At 37.0% G+C, this 21,997-nt stretch overlaps 1 protein-coding gene across 1 annotated transcript; it reads left to right on the forward strand.

The window, feature by feature from the left end:
- The first annotated feature begins 10,851 nt into the window (after window positions 1–10,851).
- LOC117332444 lies at window positions 10,852–15,886 on the forward strand. The gene is made up of 2 exons (XM_033891347.1): window positions 10,852–11,144; window positions 12,163–15,886. Exon 2 carries the CDS (start codon window positions 12,192–12,194, stop codon window positions 14,367–14,369), a length of 2,178 nt encoding a protein of 725 aa, XP_033747238.1. The 5' UTR covers window positions 10,852–11,144; window positions 12,163–12,191; the 3' UTR covers window positions 14,370–15,886.
- Window positions 15,887–21,997: the final 6,111 nt, after the last annotated feature.

Below are 21,997 nucleotides of genomic sequence, written 5' to 3' on the forward strand. Positions count from 1 at the left end.
AGATGACTTGACCATTGAAATGAATTACTTTGCATAAAACTCCTAATTCCTATTTCGGGGAAACTTATTTTATGCTGTCTGGAGATGATTTTTTCCACAATTAAAAATGGACTACCATAGGAAGCATTATTTTGGACTTCCAGAAATATTTGCTTAATGGAAAAGGAACATCAAAATCCATCATATTTTCATCTCCTGTTGACAATATATTCATAATTGTAATTTCTAACTTTGATGTATAATATCTAACATGGTGTTATCAGCATGTTCATGTTAAGTTGAAAAAAACAAAAAAACAAAGAATTGATATTGTAGCATTTCCCCTAAGGCCATACATTTTGTTCATCTTTTACACAAAATGGGCGCTATATTCTTGCTAATATATGTGTTTGTACTTGAATGCCTATCTGGAAACGTAGGACTACGGAGGCTGCCAATAGCATATGTAAGCTTTAGTAATTGCTTCTTATGCCATATTGAAACCCTACCTTTCATACGCTTACTCATGACGCATCCCTTCAATAACCCAAGGCCAAAATGAGGTCACCGTTACTATAAATAGATTTTCGCCATCATCGCTCTACTGACTTCATTGATGATTTAAATATTCTAAAATTAATCTTACATTGGGACCAACTCCCTTCTCATTTCTTTCGTAGCTCTACTTCTATACTTATGTTGTTCTATGATTTATTTTACACTATTCACACAACCAAATTTTGGTTTTTATATTTCCCGTTATGGTCGTAGTTTCAACGTTTACAATTCAGGATTTAAAATGAAAAGACAATCCTCTCAAAAATTTGCTTTCCTGATCTTTAAATAAAAATATGTCTTAATAATTTATTTCTAAACAACAGTATGTTGCGTAAAAATATGTATGTAGTTACATGTATAATTTGTTTCGAATTTGAAGCCTAACATATGAGATTGTCCTAACTTATTAATTTTTGATCCAATTATGTATTGAAACTGTTTGAAGGTAATACTATATATTTCATGAATGAAAAAAATCAGTTGATTATGAATGAGTTCGTACGTTTAAATGAATTTCTGCAAGGAAAGGGCCAGCACGTGCATACATTTATCAAAAGTGTTACAAGAAGTATATTCGAAATCAGCACAAATCAGAACCATGCCAGCAACCATTAGAAAATAAACCACCAAATTTATATTGCCTATGTTGATAGTTCAGGATATATCAAATGGATCATGTTCACAAAAAAATGCAGTCTATGTCTTAAATCTATATAGGCGAGACACCCCCTGGCTTTCCTTGTTAATTGCTAAAACATTAGGGGCAACCCACCACCAAAAGAAAATAAAAATAAAAAAAGAGGTCAACTTGGAAACCCATCCTTTTGAAGTCCATGCTTAGCAGATTTTATTAATCACATTATCGTCTACCAAATACCATAATCCACATGAGGTCAAAACTGAAGCTGTCAGTTCTATAGCTACATTTGCGATACTGCTACCAAAAACTAGATTTTCGATGTCCTTACTTTATCGACTTCATTAATTTTCCCATGAACATTTTACTCATAACAATCATCTTTTGGGAATATTTGGGTTTCCTGGGGTCATCATTGAGGTCACTGTTATTATAAATATCTATTCGACATCCTCACTCTATCGTCTTTGTTAATTGTATCTTATTATCCTAAAAAACATAAGTTAACTCCCAATTCCATCGTCCTCCCTATAACAACTTTGTTAAGTATCTATATAATTATGTTACTTTAAACTCTTACTCACAACTATCAACCCTTGTTATGATGTTACACTGCAGTACCAAGAGAAAAGAAAGAAACATTGGGTTTAGAAATTATCTTATCTTTATCTCAATTAAATGCACTGTAAACGTGGAAATTGACGCGAGGGGGAAATTTACGCTAATTGATCGCGAAAATTCCCCAACGCGTATCATTTCTATATCAATTTGCGTTTTCCCGATCTGCAAACGAAGGTGGATTGATCAATAAGATTACCTCCACGCGTAAAGTTTACATATCGAAATTGCGAAATTAACCACAGCAGAAATAACCAGTTTTACAGTAATTAAATTGCCTGACGTTAAATGACGAAACTGATCATACCTGTGTACATGCACAAAACAATATTCGATGTTTAAAAACAACGACATAAAAATTGATCGGTATAGTCAGGCACCAAGACGCAAGTAAACAAAGTAAACAAAACAAAGTAAACAAAACAAAGTAAACAAAACAACGTAAACAAAACAAAGTAAACAAAACAAAATAAACAAAACAAAGTAAAGTAAACAAAGTAAAGTAAACAAAGTAAACAAAACAAAGTAAACAAAACAAAGTAAACAAAACAACGTAAACAAAACAAAGTAAACAAAACAAATTAAACAAAACAAAGTAAAGTAAACAAAGTAAAGTAAACAAAGTAAAGTAAACAAAGTAAAGTAAACGAAGTAAACAAAACAAAGTAAACAAAGAAACAAAACAAAGTAAACGAAATTTACTATAACACCCTGTACAAATTTATTTTTTATTATCTGTTATTATCAAGTTTATGTTTTATTTTGATTCTAATAAAAAAATGATTAAAATCAAATAGTGTCTGTTATACCGAAGGGACATGCACAAAAAACGCACATTTTGCTCACTTAATACATCTTTTTTGGCGTGAATTGGCTGGTGATGGGCGTAGCCATTTTAGTTTATCTGACATTCGGGACACTGATAATATCGATCAAACAAACACAATGATATCCATTTAGACAGTTAAGCGTTTTGGACTAGAAATCGAGGAATAAGGAAGAATATGGTTAAGTATCTAGTCCCACGTATGAACTAGATATAACATTTATTGTTGTATAGTGGACATTTCCTGTTTGCTTATCAAACCTGCTACCCTACAAGGAAAATTAAAACACCACTGTCAAGTATATTAGGAAAGTCTCCATTGTAAAGTTACGGAAAAGAACCACACGTTACTGGCATTAAAATTATCAGTGTAAAACGCTTGCAATAAAGTATTCTAAAATTATAACTGAGTTAATCGTCCTTTCGTATGGGATATTTAGGTTAAACACTGAATCCGTACAAGAGTCATTGTTCATCCTTTTGGTCAGCGTATATGACGAACAAAACATTATCTGGTTCTTTTTGTATATGCTGTTTGAACGTTCGCTATAGCAACGACGTCATTCAATTCAATGTCAACGAGCTCGTTTCTATTATAACAGTTGAACATCAAACCTGAAACTGAGAACATTCTGATTTCATTTATCTAGCTTACTTGTATACACCGTCATAGAAGAAATCCAGTAAGAATTTGTATTGTGAATTGGCCGTGTTGGCCGAGTGGTTAAGGTGTCCTCGATATTTTATCACTAGCCCTCCACCTCTGGGTTGCGACTTACGTGGACAAGTTGCCAGATACTGACCGTAGGCCAGTGGTTTTTCTCTGGGTACTCCAGCTTTCCTCCACCTCCAAACCTGACACGTCCTTAAATGACCCTGGCTGTTAATAGGACCTTAAACAAAATAAACCAAACCATTTCGTATTGTGTGTTAGCTGATTTTCTTATATTATGTATATTGGTCTTTTGAAAGTTCGGTCGCAGATCACCTGATCGAAGCTCGGACCCTAATATTAAGAGTTTTTCCTATGTCTTTTTATTAGCTTCACTTACGTCATTCCATGTGTTATGCCTTTGTGTCTTTGGTTGACTGATCAGACTTAGTTGCAACATAGCTGAAGCGAGTGAGATATCCAATGATATTCTAAAAACGTGTTGGTTATTAGTATATTGTTTCTAATTGAACTGTGTCAAGGTCGTTAGTTTTTGCGTCAAGAAGCTCGTTTATATAATTACAACCTCAGAACTGAAGCTGGAAAAAAATTCTGATTTCATATATATTGCTTACTTCATCGAAGCGTTTTATATAAGAAGCTTGGGTGTGTGCTATGAAGTTATTTTGACTGTTGTTTTGTCACGTAGATAAATAGAGGTTACACAACGAGTGGTTGTTGGATATGGAATGTATTTCACACTCGTAAGTTATTTTTTAAAAGTTACAAAAGACACGAGCTTTTTTGTCCTTTGTAACTTTTAAAACAAGACGCCCAGAGGGCCTGTATCGCTCACCTGGATTTCATGATATATGAAACAAGAATGATGATTAAGTATATTTGTCACTGGTAGTGCTATGTCAATATATCATAGGCATTTTATATGGGTACGTGAGGTATGCCAAAACAAGCATTAATTCATGAAATGAAATTGACTTTTGGCGCAACCCCTAAGGGATGATGCCACACAAATGTGAGTGATATCCATTGCTTAGTTTCAGAAAAGAAGTTGCTTAAACCAATTGACCCCTTTTGACCACGCCTTCTGCACCCGGGAGGTCAGTTCCTTCCTTTATAAAATTTTGAATCCCTACCCAAAAGAATGCTACCAGTCAAATATGAGCTGTTTCAGAGAAGAAGTTGTTCATATCAATTTAGCCAAATTGACCCCTTTTGGCCCCACCCCTCAGCCCCTTGGTGGGGTCAACCCTAAAATTTGTACAATTTTGAATCCCAACCCCATGACCATGCTACCATACAAATGTGAGTGATATCCATTGATTAGTTTCAGAGAAGTTGTTATATCAATTTAACTAAATTGACCCCTTTTGGCCCCGCCTCTCAGCCCCAAGGGAGGTCGGCCCCACTATTTGTACAATTTTGAATCCCGACTCCAAAGGGATGCTCACAGTCAAATATGAGCAATAACAATTGCTTGGTTTCAAAAGAGAAGTTGTTCATATCAATTTAGCCAAATTGACCCCTCTCGGCCCCACCCCTCAGGCCCCCTTGGGGTCAGCCTCACCATTTGTACAATTTTGAATCCCCACCCTATAGTGATGCTACCAGGCAAATATGAGCAATATCCATTGCTCGGTTTTAGCGAAGAAGTCGTTTATGTCAATATAGCCCAATTGACCACATTTGGCCCCGCCCATCAGGCCACCAGGGGTCAGCCCCCATAATTTGTACAATTTTGAATCCCCACCCCATAATGATGCTACCAGGCAAATATGAGCGATATCCATTGCTTGGTTTCAGACAAGAAGTCGTTAATATCAATAGAGGTATATTGACCCATTTTGGCCCCGCCCCTCAAGTCCCCAGGGGGTCAGCCCTACCATTTGTACAATTTTGAATCCTCACCCCATAGTGATGCTACCAGGCAAATAGGAGCGATATCCTTTGCTTGGTTTCAGACAAGAAGTCGTTGATATTAATAGAGCCAAATTTACCCCTTTTGGCCCCGCCCCTCAGACCCCTGGGGGGTCAGCCCCACCATTTGTACAATTCTGAGTCCACACCCCATAGGGATGCTTCTGACAAAATTTGGTCAAATTCTGATCAGTGGTTTTGAAGAAGAAGTCAATTGTTGACGGACGACGGACGACGGACGCAACGGTATGGCATAAGCTCACCTTGGTCCTTCGGACCAGGTGAGCTAAAAATAACTTAAGAGTGTGAAATAAATTCCATATCCAAAAATCACAAGTCGTGAGAACTGTTTCTACCACAATAATATCGGCTTGAACCAAAGGGAAACGTGGCCAAGTTTTATTTCGCGTATACAAATAAGGTGTACAGGTGACGGCCGGGACCCGGTGAATTGACGTCTTTCGATTATTGATGACATCAATAACAATTGCAGCTCTGGTCAAAGTTCTGGAATAACACAGCGTATTGTGGTATAAAATGTGTTTATACACATAGGTACTTTGTATGCAAGTGCTAATGGATATATTTCATTATAGCATTGGGACCCAACCAATACGTTTTTGGATGTCAGGTGTTCTACACGATTAAGTTTGATATGAATACATTTGTATTTATGTGATATATCTTACTTGATATTGCATTCCAAAGAACATACGAGAGCACTGTCCCTAATTCGTGTATCTCGTAAAATAATTCAATTTCCTGTTACTTCTGACAGTTTTGGATTGCATGTAAGTCTTCATGTATTTCAGATCCAAAGACTGTTATATTCTAAAGACTGCATTAGTGGTTTACTTATATACCAGATCCTTCATATAGTCTGGGCTTCTAGAATCCCGAAAAAAATCCAAAAAACTTGAGAATAGTTTATGGGTAGTGTAAGCTATACTTGGGGGAATGAATGTTATTAATCTGGATTTCTGTCTATTGTTTCCATTCTCTCTTCTTTTATAAGGTTATTATTGGATGATTTATTTATGCGGAATCACTACTTTACCATCATTATCTTTAAGTTTGAGGCAAATACTATTTAGTGTTTTTATTCAATTGTTAATTAAGCATTGAACTGTTTTGTATGGTATTTATGATATATTTGGATGCCAGAGCTTTGCAATCAAACAACATAATGTGTGTTACCACATTACAATTTGTTTGCTTGCAAAGCTCTGGCATTCAAATAGATCATACATACCATACAAAAACAGTTCAACGCTTATATTTACATTTCTTTTACTTTTTAAATTTTTTTTTTTAATGCTATCATTCATATTTAAAATTCAAAATTCCCGCCTTACCGACAGTCAGCAGATTTTTTGTCAGTCGTTGGAACAGACGGAACATGGTCGCGTGCTTTTTGGCAAACAAAATAGTAGATGGAAAATAAAAAACAAAAATTGTTATTCATTTCATTATCAACGTAATGCGCAAATGCCATATTTTTTATAACAAATAATGTAGACAAAATAATTAGTCGTTCAACTTAATTATCCTGGATATTGAAGTTCCGGTTTGTATTGTATTAATACGCTGATTAGTGTAGCGCGTGATAGATGTACATCAACGTCAGAGCTCTCAAACAGACTATATAGTGACTATGTCCGACAAATGTTAATACTAGAAAATAATCGGTAACCCGTCCAGGGCGTACGCCACTTTACATTACTTATCCAGGTCTCTATCGCTGTATTTCTTGCGATTTTCTTACCATCACTGACGAACCCTAAAATGATTAGACAGATGTTTGGTGCCCCTACCATCACTGACGAGCCCTTAAAGGGAGGGGACAGGTGCTTGGTGTCCCTACCATCACTGACGAGCCCTTAAAGGGATGGGCCAGGTGTTTGGTGCCCCTGTCATCACTGACGAGCCCTTAAAGGGATGGGCCAGGTATGTGGTGCCCCTACCATCACTGACGAGCCCTAAACGGATGAGACAGGTGTTTGGTGCCCCTACCATCACCTACGAGCCCTTAAAGGGATGGGCCAGGTGTTAGGTGCCCCACCCATCACTGACGAGCCCTTAAAGGGATGGGCCAGGTGTTTGGTGCCCCTACCATCACTGACGAGCCCTTAAAGGGATGGGCCAGGTGTTTGGTGCCCCTACCATCACTGACGAGCCCTTAAAGGGATGGGCCAGGTGTTTGGTGCCCCTACCATCACTGACGAGCCCTAAAAGGATGAAACATGTGTTTGGTGCCCCTACCATCACTGACGAACCCTTAAAGGGATGGGCCAGGTGTTTGGTGCCCCTACCATCACTGACGAGCCCTTAAAGGTATGGGCCAGGTGTTTGGTGCCCCTACCATCACTGACGAACCCTTAAAGGGATGGGCCAGGTGTTTGGTGCCCCTGCCATCACTGACGAGCCCTAAACGGATGAGACAGGTGTTTGGTGCCCCTACCATCACTGACGAACCCTTAAAGGGATGGGCCAGGTGTTTGGTGCCCCTACCATCACTGACGAGCCCTAAAAGGACTAAACTGCGGTTTGATATCCATACAATCAATGGCAGATTCTTAAAGGACGAAATGACTGTTGATGTCCTCTTGCTGTTGAAGATGTATATACATAATTCGATACAGTATGAATCTATTGATACATTAATTCTAAAGAGTGCTATTCATCGCTTGCCTTTGCATAACCTTCTTTTAATTTGAATATACAATACATATGTGGACTCATAGTATTGATACCACGGTCAGCGCGAAATTTTCCCACAGTTTTGACACCCACCCTATGATGATGCCGCAGCAGTATGTGGTTTGTTCATTGGCTGTTAAACAAATCGCACCTTAAGTATAGAGATATACGTACACCACATTTGCCGTCACAATCCAAGGGGCCTCATTGATATGTTGATCTCACCCAATGTGAGCTTCTAAGGCAAATATTTTTTATCCATTTGACTTGTTAGACATTATCCGTTGATTTATAGCCAAATTACCTGTTTGCCCCCACAAATGAACCAATAGGTCACCAATTACCATTTAATTGTCAGCCCCCCTGGGAGTTCTGAAACATTGAAGAAGCAATTTCTGTCATGGAGATCAGAAGAGTCCAAGACGAAACATTCACATGACAGATGGTAATATAGCATTTACTTGGTTCCTCGGATAGGATGGACTTAAAATACTTAAAGTGTGAAATAAGTCCTTCAATCAGACAGTGTGAAATGTTCACACAGATTTCGGTACCAAAGGGAAAGTCCGTTTTTTTCGCATAAAGTGGCAGTCCACGACGCCACATTGGAAACATCGTAATGTACTGGGCGCCTTATTTGTGCACGATAAAATTGCATTTAATAAAAATATTAACTAATTGGTATAAATTGTGTTATAACATAGTATTTGTGCAATGTATGATATATTCATTATAGATTGGGACCAACAATACTTTTAGGATGTAACAGGTTTATCGATTAAGTTTATAAGTCTTTGTCTTTTGATATCTTACTTGAAGTTGATTTCAAGAGGGGTAATTCCGGATTCAATTGTAATAATACCTCGGGGTTATTTTCGCAGTTTTGATCCACATTAATCGTATCAATTTATCCAAAATTGTTATTTCAAAATCACTAGGGAAATTTTCGAACATAGAGTGCTGTATTACTAAATTCCCCAAGCAAAAATTAAATAGTTAGGTCTCGGACAAACCACATATGGTAAATAACTGTTCTAATCTGATTTTCTAAATGTCAATGCCAATAGTTAATGGTTTTATAAGTTTTAACTTGATTGAAATTTATTGGGAATCACACTGTAATTTCATTATCCTATGTTTGACTTATTATTTTTGCAGTTTAACTTATTTAACTTTTATAGAAGCTTTTGATGATAATTGTAATGCAAGTGTAAGTAAATGATAAGTGTGGTTTACATTGATTTGTTTGCTTCAAATTAGATTCAAATATCATAAACAGTATATGCAACTCATCATCTGCTACATTTAATGTTCAATACTTTAAAAAAAAATTTTAATTATATATATATATCAATTCATTTTACAGAATGCATGTCGTCAATATTGCTTTGAAAAGGCACGGAATGTCGCGATCTAATGCAACAAAATGGTAGTTAAATCAAAAACATGTCGGGAACAGCATTGTTTATAGAACGTACAGAAGATTTTAAATATTACAATTTTAGTAACTTAATGGATATGAAGTCCGGTTTGTAAATGAATGAATAGTTTTGAGTCTGAACGTTTAAATGCTATAGTCAAAACGTGACAATACCGATGATGCCACAATGTTACTAGCAAAATCGTAACCCCAGGGACGACGCACTTAAATACTTTACCGGGTTTAGACTATCTGCGATTTTCTTACCATCACTGACGAACCCTAAAATGATCAGACAGATGTTTCGTGCCCCTACCATCACTGACGAGCCCTTAAAGGGAGGGGACAGGTGTTAGGTGCCCCACCCATCACTGACGAGCCCTTAAAGGGATGAGACAGGTGTTTGGTGCCCCTACCATCACTGACGAACCCTTAAAGGGATGGGCCAGGTGTTTGGTGCCCCTACCATCACTGACGAGCCCTAAACGGATGAGACAGGTGTTTGGTGCCCCTACCATCACTGACGAGCCCTAAAAGGATGAGATATGTGTTTGGTGCCCCTACCATCACTGACGAACCCTTAAAGGGATGGGCCAGGTGTTTGGTGCCCCTACCATCACTGACGAACCCTTAAAGGGATGGGCCAGGTGTTTGGTGCCCCTGCCATCACTGACGAGCCCTAAACGGATGAGACAGGTGTTTGGTGCCCCTACCATCACTGACGAACCCTTAAAGGGATGGGCCAGGTGTTTGGTGCCCCTACCATCACTGACGAGCCCTAAACGGATGAGACAGGTGTTTGGTGCCCCTACCATCACTGACGAGCCCTAAAAGGATGAGATATGTGTTTGGTGCCCCTACCATCACTGACGAACCCTTAAAGGGATGGGCCAGGTGTTTGGTGCCCCCACCATCACTGACGAGCCCTTAAAGGTATGGGCCAGGTGTTTGGCGCCCCTACCATCACTGAGGAGCCCTTAAAGGGATGGGCCAGGTGTTTGGTGCCCCTTCCATCACTGACGAACCCTAAAAGGATTAGACAGATGTTTGGTGCACCAACCACATCACTGACGAGCCCTTAAAGGGATCGGCCAGGTGTTTGGTGCCCCTACCATCACTGACGAGCCCTAAAAGGACTAAACTGCGGTTTGATATCCATACAATCAATGGCAGATTCTTAAAGGACGAAATGACTGTTTGATGTCTCTTGTCTGTTGAAGATGTATATACATAATTCGATACAGTATGAATCTATTGATACATTAATTCTAAAGAGTGCTATTCATCGCTTGCCTTTGCATAACCTTTCTTTTAATTTGAATAAACGAATAATATATGTGTGACTTCATAGTTATATTGATATCACTGTTATTAGTATCGGGAAATTATTCCCCAGTCAGACCATCATCCTATTTGACTGATGAGCGACAGCAGTCAAGTGGTTTGTTCTATTGGCTGTAAATACAAATCAGCATCCTCTAAGTAGTAGAAATATACGTACACACACATATAAATAAAGTCGACAATCCAAGTTATGCTTCATTGATATGATGGTAATAGACCAGCAATGTGAGCTTCATAACACAATTTTTTTTTATCACAAATGGACAATATCTAAGAGGTTGTACTGCCCGATCTTATTACTGAAATTACACAGGTTTCTCCAACACAAAATGAACAATAACATCACATGAAATTACCATACTTAAGTGTCAGCATCTTCTCAGAGAAAATCTATACATGGAACGAAGCGACTTGATATTCGGTTACATGGCAGATCAGAGAGAGTCCCAAGAAAAAACATTCAGACATCACAGAGGTAAGTTATTAGCATTTACAATTGAATTTCTACCATTGATGGACTTTCAAATACTATAATAGTGTTAAGGTAGTGTGATAGCCGATGGTACAGTGTGAAATCGCACAGATTTTGCGTATGGTGGCTTTGGTGTGCTGTGCGCGTCCACGACTGCCCTAAAATTGAAACAAAATCGTAATGTTACTGGGCGCCAATATATATTTGTGTCACGCATATTGCATTTATAATGACAATAAATTCAATCTAACAAGCGTTTAATTGTTACAGATAAACATTCATGGTGTGCGCTATTTCATTCATATGTCACCAAGATTGTAGTTATATTGACAATAAATTCAATCTAACAAGCGTTTAACTGTTACGTAATATAGTTATGTGCTTCATGTATATACTGTAAACGTGATTATTTTCGAGGGGGGTTAATTTCGGGATTTCAATATGTAAACTATACACGTGGGGGTAATTTTCGCGATCGATCCACATTCGCTTGTAGTTCAAGATTACGCAAATTGATATCAAAATAATACACGTGAGGGAAATTTTCGCGAACAATAGGAGTTCGCGTAATTAGCGTAAATTTCCCCCTCGCGTAACTGATATTACATCAATTATAGGTCTCGAGACACACCCGACATATCATAAATACGTGTCCAATCTAGAAATGACAAAATGTCAATAGCGCAAATGAAGTTAATGGTTTATCTTTTTAAAGCTTGAATTGAAATATAATTGTTTCACACGTGTAATTTTGCCTGTCCGTATGATATTCTGACCTTACTAATGCTGGCAGTTTAACTTATTTTTAACTTTACGATACGAAGACCTTTTGGATCGTAAGTGTGCAGTGATAAGAGTAGGTTTGTATTATGTAATGTTTAATGTCTCTTTAGCTTTATCACGAATTAGAAGTATTCATCATAAACAGTACATCTACTTCAATACATCTGCTAACATTAATGTTAGACATAACAAAAAAAAAAAATCTATATATATATATATATATCCTTCATTGTTTCAGAATGATGATGTCAATACTACCTTTCAAAAATGGCACGCCGTAATATGGATCTAATGGATACACAGAAAGTGTCAAGGTTTCTGTCCCAACATCTTGATCGGGATACAGCCATTGGTTCTGAGGAGATAGTAAAAGTAAGACGTCTAATATATCATTTGGATGAGAAAATGACAATTACGCCTGGGTTTTGTAGGACAATGTTTACTGGTTCTAAATCGGAAGGATTAGATTTTACCAGTTCTGATAACGATATGATGGTGATATTGGATTCAGTGATCGTAGTACAACCACACGATGAGATACCACAGCGAGATGCCAATCAAACTATCTTGGCCATGGACGGCACTGGTTGTAGACCTGGGTACACTTTACTCAGACTTAAAGAACTATCTGCGAATGAGATAAGTAATCTTATCATGTTCGCAATGATAGATTGTAATAGATCCATGTATTTGTCTAGTCGTGGTTTCATCAAAACCTTGTTACAACCAGAAAGTTATCAGCATGGCCCGTGTATAACAATTTCTGACAATGGTGGTATGGAGGTCGACCATGCATACTGTTTCCACTGTCGGTCATGGCCCAATGACCTCAGCGATTTCAGTTATCGTACAAAATACTGTGTTTGGCCACCCAGATATCTGGTCAATCGTATCGTTAAAAATGGTTGCCACGTTGTTCCAATTGGTGACAAACAATCTAGTCTCTTTGCAATGCAATGGCGGATTTCTTTTGCATCAGCCGAAAAATCTCTTGTCTGGTCGTTCAATCACGTACAATTGAAAACGTATGCTTTACTGAAAATGTTCCTGAGAGAGTGCATCGAACGCGATCAGTCGATAAATGAACTGCTCTGTTCCTACTTCATGAAAACAATTGTATTCCATGCGATAGAACACTCCACACCGTCTATGTGGGTGGACGATAACATCGTCCAGTGTTTTTGGTATTGTTTTACTATACTCCTGGAATGTGTACAGACGGGATATCTCCCAAACTACTTTGTACCTACCAACAACATGTTTCTATCTAAAGTAACTGGTGCCAACAGGAGAAGACTACTCCGTGTGCTGAGTAGATACCAGTGTCAGGGATACACTTGTCTGTTTCAGTGTCCGAGTCTTCAGGCTTTACCTAAAATGATACAAAAAAGTGATTCCATGTACCCGTTACCAGAAGATCATATGGTTCATGAAATCTATCAAGATTTGTACGTATTTGAACGACTCAGACTTTACTCAGATACGGGTGCAAATAGTGCACATGCCTTACAATCAATAAACAAAATGTTTTTGAAGTGTTCGGACGACGACAACCTTCTCGATGTAGGATTGCTGTATTTCATTCGGAGCATTACCTTCATGTCTAGTAATAGCATTGCAGACCTGATTAATGCCAATGGTAGAAGCAACAAAACTGTCTACAAACAAATCAGGAGGCACAAACGCTTCCTCCACTTGTCGTCAGCCACAGATGTCTGTAATGGGTTGCTATCACTGGCAACGTTTTATTATAATGTTGGATCTTACACTAAAGCTTCTGACTTAGCAACACGAGTGGTGTTCGCCTGTCAACAAAGGGCATTAATTTATTCAGAGGCATACACGGAGAAGATGTGTGGTAAAGGATACACACTACTACAGAAAGCGAAAAGGTCCTTTGTATTTCCATACACTATTAATGCAGAAAACTACAAACTATATCCACATGAATTAGATCTTGAGGCTCAAGAAATCCGAAATAGTTCGTTAAAAGTGAGGGATTTTAGTGATCTTCCACCACTACCGTACGCCATCTTTCTCCTTGTGTTGTCTACCTTCAGACTCGGCAACATCGACCAGTCCCAGACAATCCTCGAGGATCTCATGGCTGTACGGCCCAATAATATCTACGATGTATGTCCCAATCCAATCTTACACAATCTGGTCGGGATATGTCACCAACTGTTAGGGAACAGAAGACAGGCCATCCTAGCGTTTGAGGAGTCATGCAGACAATTTCCTGACAACCTAGCCGCTGCAATCAGAATTGCTGACCTTCGTGGGTCTCGGGAAGAACAAAAAGACGACACAGTGAATTACAGAAATGTTTCGTTTCAGAATCAGAGCAATGACATCATCGACGATGACAATGAAGACGTGATTTACTTCCATAAAACACTGTACAACATTGATCCAGTCCAATTTGTTGAAATGTCTTGGTTTTGAATTACTATTACCAACCAGTACATATTGGTACAAGCGAATGAAGAGGCCAAGCAGAATGCCTTATCGATATGGAACCTAATGCACGCGATTACTTCATAACGTATATCGGGTTTACCTTTTCATTACGTGGGACAGTAGATATCATTTCTACTTCATTCGTATCGTGCTATACATCATACTATGGCTTGTGTAAAATAACTCACAAGCACAGTTGGTTATCATTGAAATTAGTATGAAAGAGCTATTTATGAAAGAGGTGTTCAAACACAATAACAATCATTTTCATCTTGATATCTATTCATGTTAAGATGAAAGATTTTTTGATTTTTGCAATGAAGAAATATGTTTTACATATAAAAGTATCCTTACATTGTATATATAGATTTATAAGACTGGCGTTCTGGTATTACATTATCTACATGTAAGTGTATCAGTCCCAGAGTTTTAGCGAAGCTTGCTCGTTACGTTTCAATTCTCTTGAATGGTAACACTGTTTAATTTATACACATCTACTCAACTTTCTTTAAAATATTGTAAATAATGACATTAATTGAATTTCGGGTTTTTTGTACATTCCAACCCTAATATTGGTATTTCGTTCGACCTGTTTCGAGTTTTCTGTTACCTCCCATAGCTTCACGTACGAGTACTAGAAAAGCAGGTCGATTTCATCATTTTTTCCGTGCTATATTTAACTCTTCTCATTTTTTGAAAGGTGTGAATATTTCTAGTGTTATTGTACAATGCTTTGTAGTGTTTTAGAGAAATGTAATTATAGACAATTGCTAAAAAATCTTAGCTGATCGAATTGGATTATTTCCTCCGATAAACACCGTTACATTTATTAGTAAATAGTGTGGTATATTTCGTTAATATATGGTATGTACTAAGTTAGAGATATGATAGTTAGTAGTTTAAGTAGTTCATGTAGTTAGGGTACCCTATTTGCCCTACATTGCCCGACTTAATTATGTACATGCTGACCGTGAGATTTTAGGCAGCATAATACACCGGTCATTCACTGATAATGTTTTAATTACCTTGATCTGTGGCTACTAGTCTACGTTTGACACTGTTCGGGATTCAATGACCCATGGCTTCGGGAGATCACTCTTAGGGTTTTTTTTTATAGTGTCTGTCTACTTTATCTATCTGATGATATGCTCATCCCTAATTACCATCTAATTGTTTACGTGTTTGTGTATCAAAATATCGAGGTCAACGAAACGCCTGCTCAGACAGGATTTGAGAGAGAGAGAGAGAGAGAGAGAGAGAGAGAGAGAGAGAGAGAGAGAGAGAGATGATGTTCTCAACGGCCCACGTATACTAAACTATTCAAAACTCTGACATTGCAGCGAGTACCCGACGCTATCTCGGAGGGCATTGCCGAGTGACTCCAGAACTGTAACACGGATGTTGTGTTCGCCGGGAATTTTTTCGCGCTACAATATTTATATCTAAAAAAAAGAAAAGAAAAAACCCAACTAGATGAATAAAATCATTCAATCTTTAATGGCCATTGTAATCCGGTTTATTTTTTGTTGGTGTTATTGTTTTCTTTATTAATAAGAATGATAGATGAAATATGTGATGCACAATAATAGGATCTACAAAGGAACTGGACACTTTTGCTAGAATATCTGGGTTAAGAATTAACAAAACACATGTAGTAAGGTTTCTTACATTTTTACCAGTGAAATATCAAAAATTATTCATTCTATAAAAGTGATATTTTTCACTAGTGACAAATATCATATTTTTCACTAGTGAAGAATATCACTTTTGCTGATTTGACCAATCAAATCAATGATTAGAAAATACCAAAATAATTGACCAATCAGAAAGCCCGACATATATGAGAGCACCTGGACAGGGGAAACTACTTTTTTTGTTTGCAAATTATCGCTGTAGTCCTAGTTAGCAAACGGGTAGGGTTTTTCGTTGATAAAAAATGTAATAAACAGAATATCTAACAGTGTCTTCAGTAATACCAAATATATTTCACTCATGCGGTAATATTTTGAAAATATTAGCCCCACTCGTGAAATATATTTGGTATTACTGAAGACACTGTTAGATATCCTCTATATATTTTCTGTATGTCTATATACAAAACAATGCTGTTTGTTTATATCCTAGTTAAGGTATGATTTTACTGTAATCTGTACAGATCATGATAAATATATTTTACTGTAATCTGTACAGATCATGATAAAATATATCTTACTGTAACCTGTACAGATCATGATAAATATATTTACTGTAATCCATACAGATCATGATAAAATATATTTTACTGTAATCTGTACAGATCATGATAAAATATATTTTACTGTAATCTGTACAGATCATGATAAAATATATTTTACTGTAACCTGTACAGATCATGATAAAATACATTTTACTGTAATCTTTACAGATCAATATAAAATATACTTTACTGTAAATTATACTGATGAATATAAAATATATTTTACTTTGTTACATTTTTGCTAGTGAAATATAGAAATTTATCAAAGTAATAAAACTTATATTTTCACTGCAGCGATGAGCAGTGGAAATATAAGATCTTGCAGTGAAAATATAAGATTTGGCAGTGAAAATATAAGTTTTCCGTTTTTGACCAATCAGAGCGGACCTTTGTAGTCACCTCGTTGAAACTTGCTAATTTTTTCCAATCGAAGCGGAGATAGATCAATTGGGTATGTTGCTGTATTTCTGAAATTTTCAGACTAGTTTTTGACAAAATACTCACTTGACGTTAGCCATCCATACACAGATTCTCCTATAACAGCAGAACACGCTTAAATTGCGTTGATCAAGCCTTTCCAAATGGCACCGTTTTTAATTTTGTTGATGAAATGCAATAAAAAGGAAATTGAATGGTTTCCCGTTTAATATAACATATATTTTACTCTTTTTATTCTTGTTCATATTTCTATGTAATCTGTACTGATCAATATGAAATATATTTTACTGTAATCTGGACAGATCATGATAAAATATACACAATGCATTTCAATTGTAAAAAATTTGTAAATAGAAATACAGCCATAAGGAAACACGGAGATGTTCTCGATTTAACAGCGATAACAGCGATTGTTTAATTGTGCACATTTCCTGTTTACTTACCAAATCTGCCACTACAAGGAAAATGAAACTATAGTTTGACTTCCATCAATAGCACGTAAACTAGGGAAACTTTAATTGTCCAGTTGCTAACAACGTTACCCTGCCTCCCTGGCTAAAAGCAACTGTAAACGATAATTATTTGAGCATTGATGTCATTTTTTTAGTTACATTGGAGTATAAAACATTGCTTGCAAACCGTATGAATTTTTCATGCCCCTATGAACCTTAACAAATAATTGGCATCAACGCTTATAATTAATTTTTGAAATTGATTTTCAAAATTAAAACATGTTTTATGTATAATTGAACTAGTCTTGTAAGGGATTCTTTTTCACAAATCGATACGCAATGTCAATGGCCGTATTGTGACGTCACATATTTCGCGCCCTTTTCGGATTGTTTTCATAGAGGTATGAAAAAATAATCTCAACCAATTCAGAAAGCCGAATTCTGCGTACAAACGATGGACAATTCATTTTATTGAAATAATATCTAACCTACAAGTGAATTAATCATCGTTTTGTCTGGAGTATCTATAATGTCTTCATTATGGCCAAGAGATAACGCTTTCCTTGTCTAGTTACTACCCCGCTTCACTGGTTAAAGTTAACTGTGAACGATACTTAAATTGAAATACCATAAAAGTTTCAAATGAGTGAATTATCCTTTTGTTTGGAATATCAGCTCATATGAACACTGAGTTAAATGAATAGCTCGTAAAAAGAGTCTTGTCGATGACTCTGACCGATCTCTTATCGCTTGTAATAAAGACAGTATGATGGTTCGTTATATATATATGTGGGAGAACAGGTCACTATAGCCTTATAATATATCACTAGGACTTAACAGTATCAGTTGTTATAACGTTATCACTTTGGTTCCATTTAATAGTACCATCCTTTAATTGCAACCAAACGGTACAGTAGGGCTATATATTCCGCGTATACTTCCGGTTGTGTATTAGTCGCTATCACCGGTGCTGTCTAAGTTTACAGGGGTGTTTACTTTGGAGACGACCGGGTCTTGGTGAGTTGCCGGAAGAGGTTCCGACCTTACTACGCATATGCCATAGATTTGCCCAATCAGAATGGGTATGCGATGCAGGGATGCAGGTTGCATGTAGGACCAGGGGGCTGGGGTATAAAAGGGGCTGCACAGTGATAATCGGGGACTTGCATGGCCGGATCACCGGCCAACACCTCAGGAGAGGATACCCTCTCCACAAACCAGGCTTCGACAACGTTGCCACAAGGTGCTGAACATCAGTGCCACACATGTGCTGACAACAGCACACCTACGTTAGGGGACGATAGGGTGTAGGTCACGTTAGGGCTAGCCGGGGGATAATGGTAGGGCGTTGTTGGCTGGGTTTATTAGTGCTCTAGATTAGGCTCATTTGTTACCGCGTGGGAGGCTACTGGGGCAGTGATTTCTAACCATTTACTATCTGTCTACTCTACATATGTAAATACTTTGCCTATATCATTAAATATGTTTACTTTAATAAACCATAGTTAACTTTATACAAAGTGTTGATTGGTTTGTGACTTGTAAACTCCTCCACACCCGAGGGACTTGGGTTTGGATTGAAGCTGCCTGTAACAGCAGGGAGAGTTCGCTGGACATGTCCGCTGGCCAGTGTCGGTAGATTTGGGAATTTAAACACTATACGATCACTTGGTTTTGTCCCGCCGACGCTGGCCCGGAACGGTCGGTCCGGGGCGGACCCATCCTATTACATATATATATAGCTTAGAAACACAAATGACGAAAGAAGACAACTTTTTGACTCGTGCCCTGACCGGGCCTCGAACTCACGATCTACGGCACCCTATCGCCTAGCCAGAAATACCCGCAGCCTATACCGCTGCGCCACATCGGCGTTCTAAAAAGAACGTTTCAATGGCGCAGTGATGGTCGGCCCGATACCCTGACATGATCATTGTGGAAGTCGTCTATAAGATGATATAGAATACCTGGATCGCAATGTATTTACATACATGGATACGAATTGTACATATATTATATATATTTCTCTCGGTACAACTACGACAGGAAATTCAAATCTTTATCTTCGGATCACCAACACATAGTGTATATGACACATTGTGCTAATAAATAGATATATAGCTTAGAAACACAAATGACGAAGGAAGACAACTTTTTGACTCGTGCCCTGACCGGGCCTCGAACTCACGATCTACGGCACCCAATCGCCTAGCCAGAAATACCCGCAGCCTATACCGCTGCGCCACATCGGCGTTCTAAAAAGAACGTTTCAATGACGCAGTGATGGTCGGCCCGATACCCTGACATGATCATTGTGGAAGTCGTCTATAAGATGATATAGAATACCTTGATCGCATTGTATTTACATACATGGAAACGAATTGTACATATATATATATCCCTCGGTACAACTACGACAGGAAATTCAAATATATAGATATATATAGAATAAAGTTGAAATGTCCATGTGAGGGTAAATAATAATAAAATAAAAAGTCAAACACAGATCTGCTGTCTCCCACGTGTATGTCTATATATAAAACAATGTTGTTTGTCTATATCCTAGTTAAGGTATGATTTTACTGTAACCTGTACAGATCATGATAAATATATTTACTGTAATCTGTACAGATCATGATAACTATATTTACTGTAATCCATACAGACCATGATAAATATATTTACTGTAACCTGTACAGATCATGATAAATATATTTACTGTAACCTGTACAGATCATGATAAATATATTTACTGTAACCTGTACAGATCATGATAAATATATTTTACTGTAACCTGTACAGATCATGATAAAATATATTTACTGTAACCTGTACAGATCATGATAAATATATTTACTGTAACCTATACAGATCATGATAAATATATTTTATTGTAATCTGTACAGATCATGATCAATATATTTACTGTAACCTGTACAGATCATGATAAATATATTTACTGTAACCTGTACAGATCATGATAAATATATTTACTGTAATCTGTACAGATCATGATAAGCATATTTACTGTAACCTGTACGTACAGATCATGATAAATATATTTACTGTAATCTGTACAGATCATGATAAATATATTTCACTGTAACCTGTACAGATCATGATAAATATATTTCACTGTAACCTGTACAGATCATGATAAGATATATTTCCCTGTAGTCTGTATAGATCATGATAAAATATACACAATGTATTTCAATTGTAAAAAAGTTGTAAATAGAAATACAGCCATAAGGAAACACGGAGATGTTCTCGATTTAACAGCGATAACAGCGATTGTTAATTGTGTACATTTCCTGTTTACTTACCAAATCTGCCACTACAAGGAAAATGAAACTATAGTTTGCCTTCCATCAATAGCACGTAAACTAGGGAAACTTTAATTGTCCAGTTGCTAACAACGTTACCCCCCCCCCCCCCCCCCCCCCCCCCCCCCCACACCTCCACTGGCTAAAATCAACTGTGAACGATAATTATTTGAGCATTGATGTCATTTTTTTTAGTTGCATTGGAGTATAAAACATTGCTTGCAAACTGTATGAATCGCACAATTGTTTTCATGCCCCTATGAAGCTAAACAAATAATTGGCATCATAATTAATTTTTGAAATTGATTTTCAAAATTAAAACATGTTTTATGTACAATTGAACTGGTCTTGTAAGGGATTCTTTTTTCACAAATCGATACGCATTGTCAATGGCCGTATTGTGACGTCACATATTTCGCGCCCTTTTTGGATTGTTTTCATAGAGGTATGAAAAAATAATCTCAATCAATTAAGAAAGCCAAATTCTGAGTACAAACGATTGACAATTCATTATATTGAAATAATATCTAACCTACACGTGAAGTAATCATCATTTTGTCTGAGTATCTATAATGTCTCCATTATGGCCAAGAGATAACACTTTCCCTTGTCTAGTTACTACCCCGCTTCACTGGTTAAAATTAACTGTAAACGATACTTACATTAAAATACCATAAAAGTTTCAAATGAGTGAGTTATCCTTTTGTTTGGAATATCAGCTCATATGAACACTGAGTTAAATGAATAGCTCGTAAAAAGAGTCTTGTCGATGACTCTGACCGATCTCTTATCGCTTGTAATAAAGACAGTATGATGGTTCGTTATATATATATAGAATAAAGTTGAAATGTCCATGTGACGGTAAATAATAATAAAATAAAAAGCCAAACACAGATCTGCTGTCTCCCTAGTACTTTCGCGGCTACATTCTGCCGCTCTTCATATCTATATATATAGGGTCTAGTAAGTAATAGCGACGGTATAAACCAATATAGGTACTGGATCCTAACAAACAAATGTTGGATGCGTATTACTAGAAATAGATAATTGTCAAGTAGTAATAACGACAGTACAGACAAGTAAATTGTCGAATTTTCAAGGCAATCTGTCCCTTTATTTTCATTTTTTATCTTTATATTTTTTTTACCTTCTATATTTGAG

Source organism: Pecten maximus, chromosome 8, assembly GCF_902652985.1.
Source record: "Pecten maximus chromosome 8, xPecMax1.1, whole genome shotgun sequence".
Lineage (NCBI taxonomy): Eukaryota > Metazoa > Mollusca > Bivalvia > Pectinida > Pectinidae > Pecten > Pecten maximus.

What these genes read in the sequence shown, in the direction of transcription:
- LOC117332444 (XM_033891347.1), top strand. Translation starts at nt 12,192, where the DNA reads ATGGCACGCCGTAATATGGATCTAATGGATACACAGAAAGTGTCAAGG.